Source organism: Narcine bancroftii, chromosome 1 (genome assembly GCF_036971445.1).
Source record: "Narcine bancroftii isolate sNarBan1 chromosome 1, sNarBan1.hap1, whole genome shotgun sequence".
NCBI classification, from domain to species: Eukaryota; Metazoa; Chordata; class Chondrichthyes; order Torpediniformes; family Narcinidae; genus Narcine; species Narcine bancroftii.
In genome coordinates this window covers 213,884,529-213,900,627 of record NC_091469.1, presented here as the reverse complement: position 1 = coordinate 213,900,627, position 16,099 = coordinate 213,884,529, and the positions used below count along the sequence as shown (strand labels likewise).

Genomic DNA, 16,099 nt, shown 5'->3' with positions numbered 1-16,099 from the left:
GTGGTGACTCAAGTGGACAAATGCTGAAGAAGGTATTTGATACATTGGCATTCATTGGGCAGGGATGGGACCTCACCAGCTAGTTGAGGTAGCTGTCTAACCAGCAGGATAGTTGAGCTAATCACAGTTTAGTTGGTGTGAGGCTTAATGTGTAGTTTTTATTTTCTATAAATTTACTTACAGGGCATCCCAAAACAAGAGCATTCATCACTCACGGTGGCACCAATGGGATTTATGAAGCAATTTATCATGGGGTGCCCATAATTGGCATTCCTCTATTCGCTGATCAGCCCGATAACATGGTTCACATGAAAGCAAAGGGAGTGGCCGTGGTCCTGCAGTTTCCCACGTTGACCAGACAGGATCTGGTTGATGCTCTCAACACTGTAATCAACGACACAAGGTAAGGGAAAACAAGCAAGCAGAATAAATTTCCAATTGACTAAAGAATGCAGGTCATTGGACTATGGCTCAGATACAAGGGGAAAGACAGGCTATTGTAAGATGCAGATCTGGAACAAAGCACATATTAATAATTTCAGGAACAAGTCTGCCTTATTAGCCCTTTAAATCTGGGGGTTGTCTGCTGGGTGAGCAGGAAGAACTTTGTTCTGTCTTATATCACTGTAGTGAACTGGGATTAACGAGAGGTATCCTGTACTGGTGACTGTTCCCGCCCCCTGTCCCCTCCTCCCAGGGTCCATCTATAACCCTGGTATCCTGACTAAACCAAGAACCCCTCTTAAGCCTGTTCATGAACCCTACCTGTGTTGTAAGCTAATAAAAGTGTTTGTTCTCCCTCCAGTCGAGTGTGAGCTTTTATCTACTCCACAATTTAATTAGCTTACAAACAAGGATGGAGGTGTTACTTAAGTCAAGTATGCTGTTAATAGACCCCCCCCAGTCCCCTGACGCAGCTGAGGAGTTTGCATATTGGCTAGACTGCTTTCAGGCCTACCTTAATACAACCAGGAACATCTACCATACAGACCTGGTCCAGAGATTGGCGCTCGTCTCACGAGTAGGAATACAGGGGTACGCAGTCATCTGAGACTGCCCGACGTATGAGGCCCCGAGCAAGGACCTAGCAAGGCACCAGCTCACCCTACGCTGCACAACCCAGAGAGTTAATTGACGACTACCTGCTGGATCTGCGGAAGATGGCTAAGAAGTGCCGGTATGAGGCTGCTTCGGGCCATGTCCGAGAAGATGAACAGATCCAGGACACTCTGGTCGAAGGGGTCCACTCAGGGTACGTGAGGCAGCAACTGCTTGAGTCAGGAAGGAAGGACCTCGCTAGCTACATCAAGCTGGCCAAATCGCTGGAACAGGTCAGTTTTAAGAACTACATCCTTGAGACCAACGAACGAGCACACTTGGGTGAACACCTCTAAGGACCAGCTGCTCCTGCTATAACAGCCCCTGCTCTAACGGCTGCCACTTCCTGCATCAGGGAGTGCTTTTTCTGTAGCAAGGGACAGCACCTCCATGCCCGCTGCCCAGCCAAAGACTCTGAGTGCTCCAGCTGTGGGAAGAAGGGACGTTGGGCAAGGATCTTCCACACGAAGGGAAGTCGGGGGAAGTCCATGGGCTGTACTGCACCTGGACATGATTCCGTCCCAAGTCATCTGCCCCAGACTCTCCCAAGATCACTTGCTGCACAACCCACTGCCTACGGAAACAGCGCAAAAAGGCTTGGCAGCCATCTTGCAGTGACCCGATTTTTGAATGCAGCATCATTAGGTGGAGGGCAGCCATATTGCCGTGCCATGAGGTCGGCACAATCTTATCTTCACAGGTCGACTCAGGATGGAGAGGCCCACTCAAGGGAAAAAAAAGGCATTTCCGGCAACCTGGCATCGCAGGTCCTCGACCAGAATAGTTCTCACCAGCTCAGCGACTTAATGGTGACAGTGAAGGTAAATGGACATTCGACCAAGTGCCTGATTGACACAGGCTCCACAGAAAGTTTCATGGACTGTGCAGAAATATAACTTAAAAATGTACACCTCCAATTACCAAATCTTCCTAGCATCCCAGTCCCATTCAGCATGTGTAGAGAAACATTGTATAGTTCACCTGTTGTTTGTGGGGGGTAATTCTGTAAACTTCACCTGTACATTTTAGATGAATTGTGTGCTCCAATATTGTTGGGTCTGGACTTCCTGTGACGCCTTAAAAGCATGACCTTGGAGTTTCTTGTTCCCCTACACCCGGTAATGGTTCAGAACGGAGGGCCCTCAAAACCAGAACTTACTTGCAACCTCTCCATCCTGAACATCGAAACCCCCCCCCCCACTGCCCCCCACCCTTTTCCAAACCTGTCTGCTGATTAGAAGCCCATCACCACCAAGAGCAGGAGGTACAGCCCAGCAGATAGGGAGTTTATAAAGGCTGAGACCCAGCGCCTGCAGGAGGAGGAGATCATCGAGCCAGCACCAGCCCATGGAAAGCGCAAGTGGAGGTAGTAAAGGGGGAAAACATATCCAGGTTAGTGATTGACTTTAGCCAAACAATTAATGGATACACACTCCTGGACACATACCCCATCCCTCGCATTTCAGACATGGTCAATGATATCGCGCAGTATCGGGTCTATTCGACCATCGACCTGAAAGCTGCCTATCACCAGCTGCCAATCAGTTCCAAGGACTGCCCGTACACGGCATTTGAGGCCAATGGCCAACTCTATCAGTTCCGGAGGGTTCCTTTCGGTATTACCAATAGGGTCTCTATTTTTCAGCAGCAGATGGACAGGATGGTGGACGAGTACGGGTTGAAGGCTACCTTCCCCTACCTTGACAATGTCACCATCTGTGGCCACACCGTGGAAGTCCATGATGCCAATCTCTAGAGCTTTCTCCATGCGGCGAGAGCCCTGAATCTCACCTACAATTCTGACAAATGTGTATTCAGGGCTACACAACTGGCTATCCTTGGCTACATGGTGGAGAATGGCACCATCGGCCCTGACCCTGATAGGATACCCCACCCATTAGAGCTTCACCTCCCTGGGACCACAAAGGCTTTGTGGAGATGTCTGGGGTTTTTCTCATATTACACCCAATGGGTCCCTCAATGAGCTGACGAGGTTCATCCCCTCTTAAAGCCACCACTTACCCCCTTTTAGCCAAAGCCCAGATGGCTTTTAATTATCTCTAAAGCTACATTGTGAAAGCCACCATGCATGCAGTAGACGAGAATGTACCTTTCCAAGCGGAAAGTGATGCTTCGGACCTATCCCTGGCTGCTACTCTCAATCAGGTAGGCAGATCAGTTGCTTTTTTCTCACGGATGCTTCAAGGTCACAAGCTACGGAACCTGTCTATGGAAAAGGAGTCTCAGGCCATTTTAGAAGCCGTAAGGCACTGGAGATACTACCTGGCTGATAGTCAATTTATGCTCGTCATGGACCAGCGCTCTATAGCATTCATGTTCAGGAATGTAAGAGGGGCAAAATAAAGAGTGACAAAATTGCTAGGTGGAGGATTGAACTCTCTACATACAATTTTGACATCGCCTACTGGCCCAGGGCGGTTAACCACCCTTCAGATGCTTTGTTCAAGGGATGCTGAGCCTCTGCAGACACCGGTCAACTGCAGACCATCCACAATGATCTCTGCCATCCAACGGTCACCCGCATGGCTCATTTTGTCAAGTCCTGGAACTTGCCCCACTCAATAGAAGACATCAGAGGCATGACCAGGTCATGCCAGGTCTGTGCTGAGTGCAAGCTGCACTTTCTTCACCCCACGAAAGTGCTCCTGATTAAATCATCCAGGCTCTACGAACAGCTCACCCCTCTCCCCTCCATGAACAGGAACATCTACTTTTGGTCATCAATGTTTACTCCCACTTCCCATTCCTCATCCCGTGCCCAGACACGTCTTCCTCGTCCATTATGAAGTCCCTAGACTCTATTTTCACCCTGTTCATGTATCCTGGCTATATTCATAGTGACCAGGGCTCAAAAAGCCCTCAAAAAGGTAGTGGACACAACCCAGGACATCACAGGAGTAAAATCTCCCCACTAATGAGTACATCTATAGGGAGAGCTGCTGTCAGAGAGCAGCAGCAATCTTCAAAGACCTCGTACAACAGGCAATCTTACTCCATCTTCTGACTCGTCACACAGAGGGCAGAGAAACTCGCTTCGAGGATCATGAACCATGCTGGTGCATTATTAATAAAAGGGAGGGGAATCTTCAGTTTCACCTCCCAGTAAGGGGTTTATCCTATCGCTACCTATTTTAAATTAAAAGGTTCAGTGAACTCATGGAGTTACCACTTGTAATGGCATTGATTTACCACAGCTTACAAACAAGAATAGCTTCACTTGATTCTTTCAGCCACCATGAAGTTGCCAATCATTTTTTTATTCACTGGTCACAACATTGCGTTTTTCAACTCCCTAAACTCCACCCCGCTACATGCCTTTGACCTTCTCATTGGCTCACTGCCACACGGATGGTCCTGCCAACCACTCTCCTCCTCCCGACAAAGGTAGGTATGCGACACAACAACCTTCAGAACCCAAATCATTTGGTCAAGTTTGGTGCTATGGAGTCCCTCATCCAGAATGCATCTTCTACTCTTTCTTGACTTGGTGGAGTTTGATTTAACAGTGAAGAGGAAATGCACAGGAAGTGTTGCTTTGAGGTTTGGCTTACCCCACTAACCCAGAAGGAACAGGTATCGGAACTGAACGCAGTGAAACCATTTCATCAAAACTCAGCCTGAAGTTATTGACCTTGGAACTCAAATCTTGCCAACTACTGAGCAGTAATCTGACTACTTTTGAGCTCTGTGACCTGGAGTGTTGACCATTGAGCAAGTGGGCCAACTGCACACATACCGTTGATTTTCTGAAGTTGTTTTCCCTCAATAGATTGAATTGCACAGGGGAAAGTAAAACAATATGCTGAACTAATGCAATGTTCAGGAGAAGTTTCACTAACAATTGTGAATTTATCACCTTCTTTGATCTTTGCTGCCTTGGTGTTATATTCTGTGCAGAATACTTCCATTATATTGTAATCCTTCACCTTGAGCCTCATGGACCATTAAAGACTAAATATAGCACCCTTGTCCTTAAAATTCATTCCTGGTCTTTATTTAGGATTTGCTGTGTTCACCCCCCGCCCCACCTTAATTCCAGCTTGTTCTCCATCCCTGACATTCTACCCCTGAACCTTCACCTGAAGGCCTCAGCTCCAGATTTGTGTCTATGTCAGTTTTTGTCCAATTACATTCTGAATTGTAATGGGAAATTGAATTAATTAAAGACTCCATGTCAGTGGAAGCCAATTTAAAGATGTGTGGCATCAACTGGGACAGAGTAACGGGGCAAAACTGGAAAAGTAACTTCTTCTGTTCTCTTAGGTACAAAGAAAATGCAATGAAGTTATTTCAAATTCAACACGACCAACCAACGGGTCCACTGAACAGATCGGTATTCTGGATTGAGTTTGTAATACGACATGGAGGAGCTAAACATTTGCGACCTGCGGCGCACTCTCTCTCGTGGCCACAGTATCATTGCCTCGATGTGATGGCATTTCTCGCTGCCTGTTTCGCAGTTTTTCTAATTCTTCTCACTAAATGTTGTTTGTTTTGTTGTAGAAAATGCATGCACATGAAAGTACAAAAAGACAAAATTCAATGAGTTTACAGATCACTTAAAATTTCCTCACGTTGGGATTTTGTTTGGAATGTCTGTGGTTATAATTTTAAATGGCACTGAGCTTCATGCCTCCATCATAATCGGCTCAGGATGAAGTTCATTTTAGTTTGTGATTACAGTGTTTCCAATGATTTAACTGCTTTATCAAATCAGCAAGTTGTGCAAATTGTCTGTGCTTCAAGAGCGCTGGACTTTAAATCCACATTTTAGGTTACTGATTCTTGCGATCTGCAATGTCACTGTCAATACCTATTATCATCAACCAAGATGGTCATTTGGATCAGTAGATGGTTTTATTAATGAGAGATCATGGCGGCACAGTTGGCGTAGCAGTTAGCACAATACCTTTTTAGCGCCAGCAATTCGGACTGCACCTGCGTGCGAATCCCGTGCTGTCTGTATGGAGTTCGTACATTCTCCTGTGTCTGCGTGGGTTTTCTCTGGGAGCTCCAGTTTCCTTCCAGCGCTCAAAAACATACTAGGTTGTAGGTTATCGGTTTGTGAATTGGGCAGCATGGACTTGTAGGGGCAAATTGGCCCGTTACAGTGCTGTATGTCTAATTTTTTTTTAAAATTATATATGTTTGTCAAATTTGGCAGTCACAATCAGAATCAATAAATGGGAATCAGAATCAAAATTTATCATCATGAACATTCTTTGTTTTGTGGCAGCATATTGTGCAAAACAGGTGCAGAAATTGCTTTCAATTATATTTTACAAATAAATATATATATTGTTGTAAAAGACAAGATTGTGAGGTTTTGCCTGTGGTTCATTGTCCATTAAGAAATCTTTCTTTTCATATTATTTTCATTCATTTTAAACAATACAATTTTTTCTTAAATGAATATCCATTATGAAATGCTATTAAATGTCAAGACATATATATATTGAAAAACACATCCATCAACTATAGTCTGGGTAGTATATTGTATTCAAACAGAAAAGAATAAAAAGAGAAAAGTGAGGAAAGAAAAAGAAGGAAAAAAGAAGAAAAATCACATCGCTTGCCCTTCCCACCATTCGTTGTATGATATTACATATCTTAACATTGAAATAAAAGCAAAGGGAGAAAAAAGGAATTAAAGAAAAGATATAGGTCAAGCAGTCAAATTATGTTGAAAAATTATCAAGTGTGAAGATTGTAAAATCTGAAATTTTAGACTTGAATTATTCACTTTTCCATATTCAGGCAAGATATGATGTCCCTGTGGTGAATCTCTGCTAAGCTGCCTATTTCCCTTCTTGCAAGCTTTGCTGTACTAACATTGGCTGTGCATTATCTCTAACAATGGGGTTATCTATCAACTTAATTGAAAGAAGTGGAAATGAAGAACCAAGAAGCACTAAATTAGAAAATTTTTTAGGGGAATTCAGCTCAATAGACACCTATAATGGACAGTCAGTACAATGAAAATATTACCAAAATGTAAGACATCGTATATTGACCACCCAGTAATAACACCTAAAGTTAGACAGCCATACCACCATTCCTCTTGGGTTTCTGTAAGAAAACTTTATTTAGACAAGGGGGTGTCTACCCTTCCATATATAAGACAATATAACCGAATCAAGAGAATCAAAAGATTATTTAAGAACGAAAATTGGTACATTGAAAAAGATGCAAAAATTTAGGCAAAATATTCATTTTAATAGAATTAATACAGCCAACTAAAGATATAGACAAAGGTGACCACTTAAGTTAAAGATGTTTCACTTGTTTGAGCAAAGTAATAAAGTTTTCCTTATTAAAGAAGAATATGATTTTTTGTAATTGTAATACCAAGAGACGTAAATTGGTTTCTATCAATCTTAAAAGGAAATCCAACATACATTGATGAAGGAGAATTTAAAGGAAAGAGTTCACTTTTGTGCGGATATAATTTATAAACTGAAAATTGACTAAATTGTGAAAGTAATGATATGGTAGGGAAGAAACTGGGTCTGAAATGAAAACTAAAAGATCATCTGCAGAGAGAGAAACTTTATGTTCGATCCCCAACCTCCATAAACCTGAGACATCCATACACTCTCAGAGTGCAATTGCTAATGGTTCAATGGCCAAATCAAAAAGAAATGGACTTAAAGGGCACCCTTGACAGGTGGCATGTTGCAAATTGAAAGGCTGTGATTGTTGTTAATTAGTAAGAATTGTAGAGTTGGATGTGAATATAATAATTTAATCCACACATGTCAAACTCTGGCCCGCATATTATATTTGGCCGCAAGATCATTTCAAAAATGTATTAGAGGTGGCCCGCCCTGCAGCGAGAGCCAATGCTGTTTTTTTTGATAATGTCACCCCCACCATCCTCCCCCTTCATTGCACATCCTTCCCCATTGTAACACGAGAAATTGTAACACGAGAAGTCTGTCAATGTCATCAGCCGGCAAGCCAGTTGGAAGGCTCCCCGCACAACCAGTCACTTCTCCCACCTGTCGAGCGGTGCGGCGGATGGGCGAGCGCCTGTGATTTCCTGTCGGCGTGACGGGCATGGCAGGCTGCGCACGGCCCCCGGGCCGTGCGAGCCCCTTCCTGCTACCTCCGGACGGCCCTTCCACAGCGCGAGTGCACTTCTCCCGGTCGCCACGGCCTTCAGCACTTGCACCCGTGTGGACCCCAGAGATGGCTGGTTCGGCCCTGCACGTGAAGAGAGAGATGGTGGCTGTCCCCAAAGGCTGATCGGCAGCGCGCTGGGCCTGAGTGGGTGGGTAAGCAGGGGGGGCAGAGGGTGAGGAGTAATGGGCAGGGGAAGTTATGATGGTGCAAGGGGCAGTTAGAGGGAGAGATGAGTAGAAGGAGGGGTGGATAGGGAAGAGGTAAAAGGGGAGGGGCAGGGCGAGTAGGGGAGGGGTGATTAGAAGGTGAGAGACGGGTAGAGGGAGGAACAGGTTGAGGGGAGAGGCAGTAGAGGGGCATGTATAGGATGGGGTGGGTAGAGGCTGAGCGAGTGGAGTGAGGGGTGAGTAGATGTTGGGAAAAGGACTGGTCAGGTAGAGGGATGGTGGGTTGAGGGTGAATAGAGGCCTAGAGCCTGAGGAGTGAGCAGGAAATGCTGAGTCCTGATGCAGGCCAAAATGGACACAGCCTATGAATGCTGACTACATCTCCACAGGGACCAAATATGTTTCCCTCAGGTCAAGCAAAGGGTGAACTTGAGCTACCTACTCCTGACCTGTAACATTATCCTCCTAAAGTTATATCCTAAAGTTTAACATTACATATGTTGAAAGAAGAGAAAACATGCAGATGTTGTTGAAAACTTTCATTAAATATTAAATCGGCCCTCGACTTAGTCCAAGTTTTTAATTTTGGCCCTCCGTGAATTTGAGTTTGACACCCCTGATTTAATCCATGTAATAATATCAGTACCAAAGTTAAATTTTTCTAAAATCACAAAACAAACTGACCATTCTACTTGATCGAATACTTCTTCTGCATCCAATAAGAGAACACACTTGATAGCCTTGTTAGAAGGGAAATAAATAATATTCAATAAATGATGTATGTTAAAATAGGAATACCAATTTTTAATAAATTCTGTCTTGTTTTCAAAAATAATTCGTGGTAAAGTATTTTCCATCCTATTGGCCAAAACCTTTACTAAAATTTTAACAGCAACGTTCAGTAGAGAAATTGGCCTATTGGAGGAACAGTCTGTTAAATCTTTACCCTTCTTCACTATTAAATATATTCAAGCTTTGTTGAATGATTCTGGAAGTTTATCCTCTTTAAACAAATCCTCTAACACCAAGCCTAAGTAAGCTGACAGCAACTTAGAGAATGATTTAAAAATTTCTACTAGAAACTCGATGGGTTTCTGACTGTAGATTTCCCAGTCTGCAACAAAGAAATAGTAGCCATTATTTCCTTCTGCAAGATAGGCTCATCTTGTCTAGTTTGACTATCCAAAGGAATAATGGGAATATTTAATCATTCTAACAAACATCATCAAACTACTGTCATTTATACACCCAGAAGGATAAAGTTGAGAGTAAAATTTCTGAAATGAGTCATTTATTTCAGAATGATCTGATATTATGTTACCATCATCTTTATAATATGTAGTTTAGCTCCAAATCCTATCAGTTGCTTAGCCACAAACTCACCAGATTTATCACCATGAATGTAAAACTGACTCTCACCCTTCAAAAGTTGACATTCAACTGGATATGTTGAGAGAAAATCAAATTTAGTTTTAAGTTCGATCTGTTTTTTTATATAATTCCAAATTTTTTAGTTTGAGGATATTGTTGATCTATTTGTTTGACTTGGTTAATTAACTCTAATCTTTCTTTATTTGTCTTCCATTTTATCATTAACAGTAAATTAATAACTTGTCCCCTGAGAAAAACTTTCAAAGCATCCCTTACAACTAAACTAGAAACCCCTGGTGAAATATTAGTATCAAAGAAGAAAGTTAGCTGTTCTTCCATAAATTTATCAAAGTCATCTGATGGTGGAGGGGAAGAAGCTGTTTTTGTACAGCTGGGTGTTCGTCTTCAGGCTCCTGTACCTCTGTCCTGATTGTAGCAGTGAGAAGAGGGTGAATCAGGGTCCTTGATGATCATGGCAATTTTCTTGAGACACCACCTTTTGTAGATGTTCTTAATAGAGTGAGGACTCATGCGAACACCATCTACAACTTTGCAGATGATACCACGGTATAAAGGAAGGTGATGAGTTAGCATTCAGGATGGAGATTGAAAACTTGGTAGGTGCACCAACAGCAACCTTGCATTCGATGTCAACAAGACAAAGGAGCTGATTGTTAACTTCAGGAAAGGAAAGCCAGAGGTGTACAATAGAGTGATCACTGGGGGATCAGAGGTGGAGAGGGTGAGCAAATTTAAAAGTTCTTGGGTGTTACTATTTTGGAGGCTCTTTTCTGGACCCAAAGCACTAATGGCATTGTGAAGAAAGCATGTCAGCACCTCGACTTCCTCAGGAGTTTACGGAGGTTTGATATGACACCAGAAACCCTGGCAAATTTCTACAGAGGAGCGGTGAAAGTGTGCTGACCAGCTGCATTATGGTCTGGTATGAAAACACCACTATCCCTGAGCATGAAGCCCTGCAAAAGGTAGTGGACACAGCCCAGGACATCACAGGAAAAACTCTCCTCACTATTGAGTACATTTATAGGGAACGCTGCTTTTGGAGGGCAGCAGCAATCATCAAAGACCCTCACCACCCAGAACACGCTCTGTTCTCTCCCTGCTGCCATCAGGAAAGAGGTCTAGGTGCCACAAGACTCACACCACAAGGTTCAGGAACAGCTGCTACCCCTCCACCATCAGACTCCTCAATGACAAACTCAATCAGAGACTCATTTAAGGACTCTTACTTGTGCACTTTATTAATTTTCTTTTGTTCTTTCTGTATTGTACAGTTAATTTGTTTACATTCTTTATCTGTTGACAATTCTTTTTTTTGTTTACATGTTTACACTGTGTACAGTTTATTTTATGCATGACCAATTAGTGGTAATTTTGCCATGCCCATAGGAAAAAAGAATCCAAGGGTTGTATGTGATGTCATGTATGTACTCTGACAATAAATAGGAAATCTTAATCTGAATGATGGTGTTGACCATGTTCACGTCTCTCTGTAGTCTTTTCCTGTCCTGTGAATTGGCACCTCCATACCAGACAGTGATGCAACCAGTCAGAATGCTCTCCACAGTCCACCTGTAGAAATTTTCAAGACTTTTTGGTGACATACCGAATCTTTCAAACTCCTAATGAAGTATATCTCCTAGTGAGTCCTCATGATTGCATTGACATAAATCAGAATCAGAACTTATTGTCACGAACAAGTCATGAAATTCGGTGTTTTGTGAAACCATCTTAGTGCAAACATTCATATTATAACATTCTTACAACATTACTATAAATAAAAAATATCACACCGCTGTGTACAAGTGGGTTAATTGTGGATTTTACCTGGTTACCCACCCAGAAATAGTGCAGTGTGAAAACGTTGGACTGGGCATGGCAGGACAAAATCAGCTGGGCTCCGAGACCTGGGTAGGGGGTAACTCTTGGAGCCCAGCCAAGTTCACCATCTATTCGACTACTGGCAGTGTGAAACAACAAATGGCTTACCAGGTAAGCTTCGTGACATCAGCTCATGCATACACGTGTCACATAGGTATCTAATTGGGGGGAAGTTTGAGTACAGAGGGAAGTGTGGAGAGAAGATCAGTGAACTGTGTTTTTGAAAATGTGCTCGCGACGTCTTTTACTGCAGTTTCACTTCCAGAGTTTAGATATTAGATCATCTGTCAGATTCTGTCAGTTTGACCTCTGCATATTTAAAAAAAAACGTTAAATCAGCCTTTCAGTTTGCGAAATGTTTTACTGCAGTTCAACTTCTAGAGTTCTGATTTCAGAGCATCTGGCTGACCTTGTTCGGATAGTTAAAAAAAACCTTTAAATCAGCATTTCTTCTTGCAACGTGTTTTACTGCAATTTCAGTTCCAAAGTTTTGATTTCAGATCATCTGGCAGATTCTGTTTGGATATTTTTTAATGTATTAAGACTTGTTTTCAGATGACGTTTCCAGGTTCAGTGAGGCATAGAAGATTAGGCTGCTGTTCAGGAAGTTAGGCACTCGAGAACACGAGCGCTGTGTAAACTTTATTCTGCCAAAACTTCCCCGGAAGCTCAGTTTCCAGGAAACACGATGTAATGGCAGAAGTATTCGGTGAACTAACATTAGAGTTCAACATTCAGTATCTGTTTTTAAAAATGAACAAGAAAGATACCAAAAAACATTTGGCATACGCGAGTATAGTAAATCGACAGTGGGAGAATTTTAAACTCTACGCTGACTGAAGACCAGTTCAAGATGCAGACCTCAGAACGCAGTTGCTGGCAAAGATTGAGCAGGAGTCTGACATGACCCTTCAAAAATTAACTGCCGAATGCCAATGCTTCATTAATTTTAAACCAGACAGCAAAATGGCGAAAGTGGCACAACCATCTTCAAGTCGTGTCCAGACAGTCAAGTCAGCAGACCCTGCTAGACCAAACATAAGTGTGACTGGCCCAGCCAAACCACCCAGTGCCTGTTGGAACTGCAATGAGTGACACTACGCTCGTTACTGCCCGTACAGATGGCAGTGCTGCAGTAAATGTAAGTGTCGGGGACATAAGACAGAATGCTATAGAACTGGCAGATGGAAAACACACGATAAGTCGCTTTACACATAAAAGTGAAACCAATCAAAATGACTTTAAAGGTGGAAAACGTCGAATGCAGGAAATATGTGAAAGTGCAGATTAATGGCATCCCAGTTAGGCTTCAAATTGATAGAGGGTCTGACATTAACCTTTATTCATTGGAGCTAGAAGGTTGAGGGGGGATTTGATAGAGGTATTTAAAATCATGACGGGGATAGATGTGAATAGATTCTTCCCCTTGAAGGTAGGTGAGATTGGAACGAGGGGTCATAAGTTAAGGGCTATGGGACAAAAGTTTATAAGTAACATGAGGAGAAACTTCTTCACTCAGAGAGTGGTGGCTGAGTGGAATGACCTTCCGAAAGAGGTGGTTGCAGCAGGGTCAATTTTGTTATTTAAGAGAAGATTGGATGAGTGCATAGATGGGAGAGGATTGGAAGGTTAATGACAGGGAGTGGGTAGGTGAAACTAGTGGAGTTTTCTTAAATCGATGCTGACTAGAGGGGCCGAGATGGCCTGATTCCATACTGTAATTGTAATATGGTTATATCAAAGAGAATGTGGAAACAGGCTGGTCAGCCAGAGTGGTGACTCCAACTGAAAACACAGCATGGAATGCTTTGGGTGTGAAGGGGGGCCTGAAGTTGCTAAGCAAAGTTGAGTATTCCATCAGCTTAAATGGCACAGAAGGAAATATCCTAACCTCAATCTCATGGGTCTCGAAAGGTTGAACCTACTGGACTGTCCACTTAATGATATTTGTCTAAAGTTGGAAGTGGCGCATACCCCAACAGCGGCAAATACAGCACAAGAGTTGCTGGTTCAGTTAAACCAACGCCATGCGCAGGTATTTTCCGAAGGCCTCGGACGTTGCACTAAAACAAAGGCGAAACTGTCTTCTGCCAAATGTGAAACCAACTTTCAAGCCAAAACGACCTGTCTATACACAGCACTGCAAGAAGTGGAGCAAGAACTGGAATGGCTGCAACATGAAGGAGTAATTGAACAGGTCAACTCCTCACCATGGGCTACACCTATCGTGATGGTGAATGGATCCATACGTCTGTGTGCTGATTTTTCAACTGGTCTGAATGCAGCATTGGACACTCATCAGTACCCACTGCCATTCACTAAGCTGAATGGTGGCAAATGCTTTACGAATATTGACAGGTGGAGATTGGTGAGAATCCAGAGAATTGCTAACCATCAACATGCACTGTGGACTGCTCAGGTGCACCTGTCTACCATTCGGAGTAAAGACTGCTCCAGTGATCTTCCAACAGATCAGAGACACAACGCTGAACGATGTTCTGGGAGTTGCAGTCTACCTGGATGACATCGTGGTCATGGGACCAAACGCTCAAGAGTTGTTTGAATGTCTTGATTGTGTTTTGTCCCGTGTAAGAGACCATGGTTTTCAAGTGCATCCAGAAAAATGGCTATTTTTCATAAAGTCAGTGAAATATCTGGGTTTCATCATGGACGAACATGGACAGTGTCCAGATGCACAAAACACTGATGCAAAAAAAAACCAGGAATCAAAAGGCCATAGAACATACAACACGGTCTCTAACCGCCGCAGTGCATAACTATGGACCAATTGAAAAGGAGGCTCTAGCAATTGTTTTTGCAGTGAAGAAATTCCATAATTATTCTATGGATGGCAATTCATTCCTCCGACAGATCACAAGCTGCTCTTAGCAGTATTTTGTTCAAAGAAAGGAATTCCAATTTACACGGCAAACCAGCTGCAAAGATGGGCAACCATGCTACTTGGGTATGATTTCAAAATTAAATGCATGCTGACCACAAGTATCGTATTGTCATGATTCATTAGTGAACTGGAAACAGAGCCGGAAGATATTCTTGTCACGGAACTCTCGGTAGAGGCAGAAGTCAACCAGGTATTCAAAGATGTTATTAACTCACTGCCGGTTACAGCAGAAAGAGTCAGACAAACAATGATCAAAAATGACACTCTTCAAGAGATAATGTGTTACCATTATCTTGTCTAAGGATAGAAATTCAGCCACTTTTCAAAAGACGAGAATCATTAACAATCTCTAATGGCTGTCTTTTGATTGCAGGAAGGATTGTGATATCACAAACTCTGCAATCAGCAATCCTAAAACAGTTTCACAGGGGACATCTTGGAACAAATCGAGGAAAAGTACTTGGACAAAGCGATGTTTATTAACCTCTGATAGATGACCGGATTGAACAAGGTCAAGTATCCGATAAGACTCGGCTGTGAAATTCCCTGTCAAGATGAATATACATTCCTGGCCACAACCAAGCTGGTCATGTCTTCATTATACACTATATGCTGGACCAATTAATGGGAGTATTATCTAATCATAGAGTATCCATACTCCAAATGGCTGAGATCATCAAATTATCCTCCCCCCCACTCCCCTCCAGTTCCTGCTTCTCCTGGCTTCGCCTCCTCCTGTTTCCTTCTCCCCTCTCCCACTTCTCCTCCCTGCTCCCCGTTCCCCCTCCTTCCCCGTTCCTCACTTGCCCCCCCACCCCTCTCCACTGCCCCCCCCACCCCCAGTCCCCAAGCATAGTGTGGACCCTGTGTAAAATTTCAGGCAAATTAACCTCTCTTCTCCCCTTAACCAGAAATTCCCCATAATCCTATGGTGGGTTAGGCCAGACCTACCCACATACACATCTGTGAAGCTGAAACCACAATATATTGATTGTCACACTGAGGACACTCATTTGCACAGACAGACGATTTTAACAAAGTCAGGATGTTTCGTACCAGCTCTTGTGGTCAACAACAGCTTGAAGAATAATGGTGTCCCCTACAGTAGTAATAGGATGATACATCCTCCTGTGGGCCAATTATAGGAATAAGTGTGCTGTCAATGGCACTAGCACACATTGGATACTTTTTCTCTGCAAACCCGTTGCTTGTCCTCTGTAGGCATGCACCACTTGGCAGCTGGATGAAACGTTTCATAAGGGTTGACCTCAAACCGAAAGTCACAGTGGATATACCCACACCAAAAAGAGCACTGATGGATTGAGGCTCTCATGGGACAACATACCACCATAAAGTGATGGCAAGCCGGTCCTGAGGTTCCAGAGGCCTTCTGAAAATACAGTCTTCTCGGGGAAAGTCAGCGTGGCTTTGTGAGGGGAAGGCCATGCCTCATGAGCCTAATTGTTTATTGGAGTGGTAACAAAAGAAATCGATGAAGATAGAATGGTAGATG

At 43.3% G+C, this 16,099-nt stretch overlaps 1 protein-coding gene and 1 long non-coding RNA gene across 4 annotated transcripts in view; both read left to right on the top strand.

The window, feature by feature from the left end:
- LOC138739008 (UDP-glucuronosyltransferase 2A1-like) overlaps nt 1-6,433 on the top strand; it is a 79,098-nt gene extending 72,665 nt beyond the window's left edge. For all 3 annotated transcript variants that reach the window (XM_069890348.1, XM_069890339.1, XM_069890330.1), the window contains 2 exons: nt 184-403; nt 5,383-6,433. In XM_069890348.1, coding sequence (XP_069746449.1) covers nt 184-403; nt 5,383-5,665 — 503 coding nt within the window. In that variant the 3' untranslated portion in view covers nt 5,666-6,433. The remainder of the gene's footprint in view (nt 1-183; nt 404-5,382) is intronic.
- Nucleotides 6,434-12,300: 5,867 nt separating this feature from the next.
- On the top strand, nt 12,301-15,164 carry LOC138739005 (uncharacterized). Its single transcript, XR_011341946.1, has 2 exons — nt 12,301-12,825; nt 14,960-15,164. It is a non-coding gene; the product is annotated as an uncharacterized lncRNA (long non-coding RNA).
- The last annotated feature ends 935 nt before the right edge of the window (nt 15,165-16,099 follow it).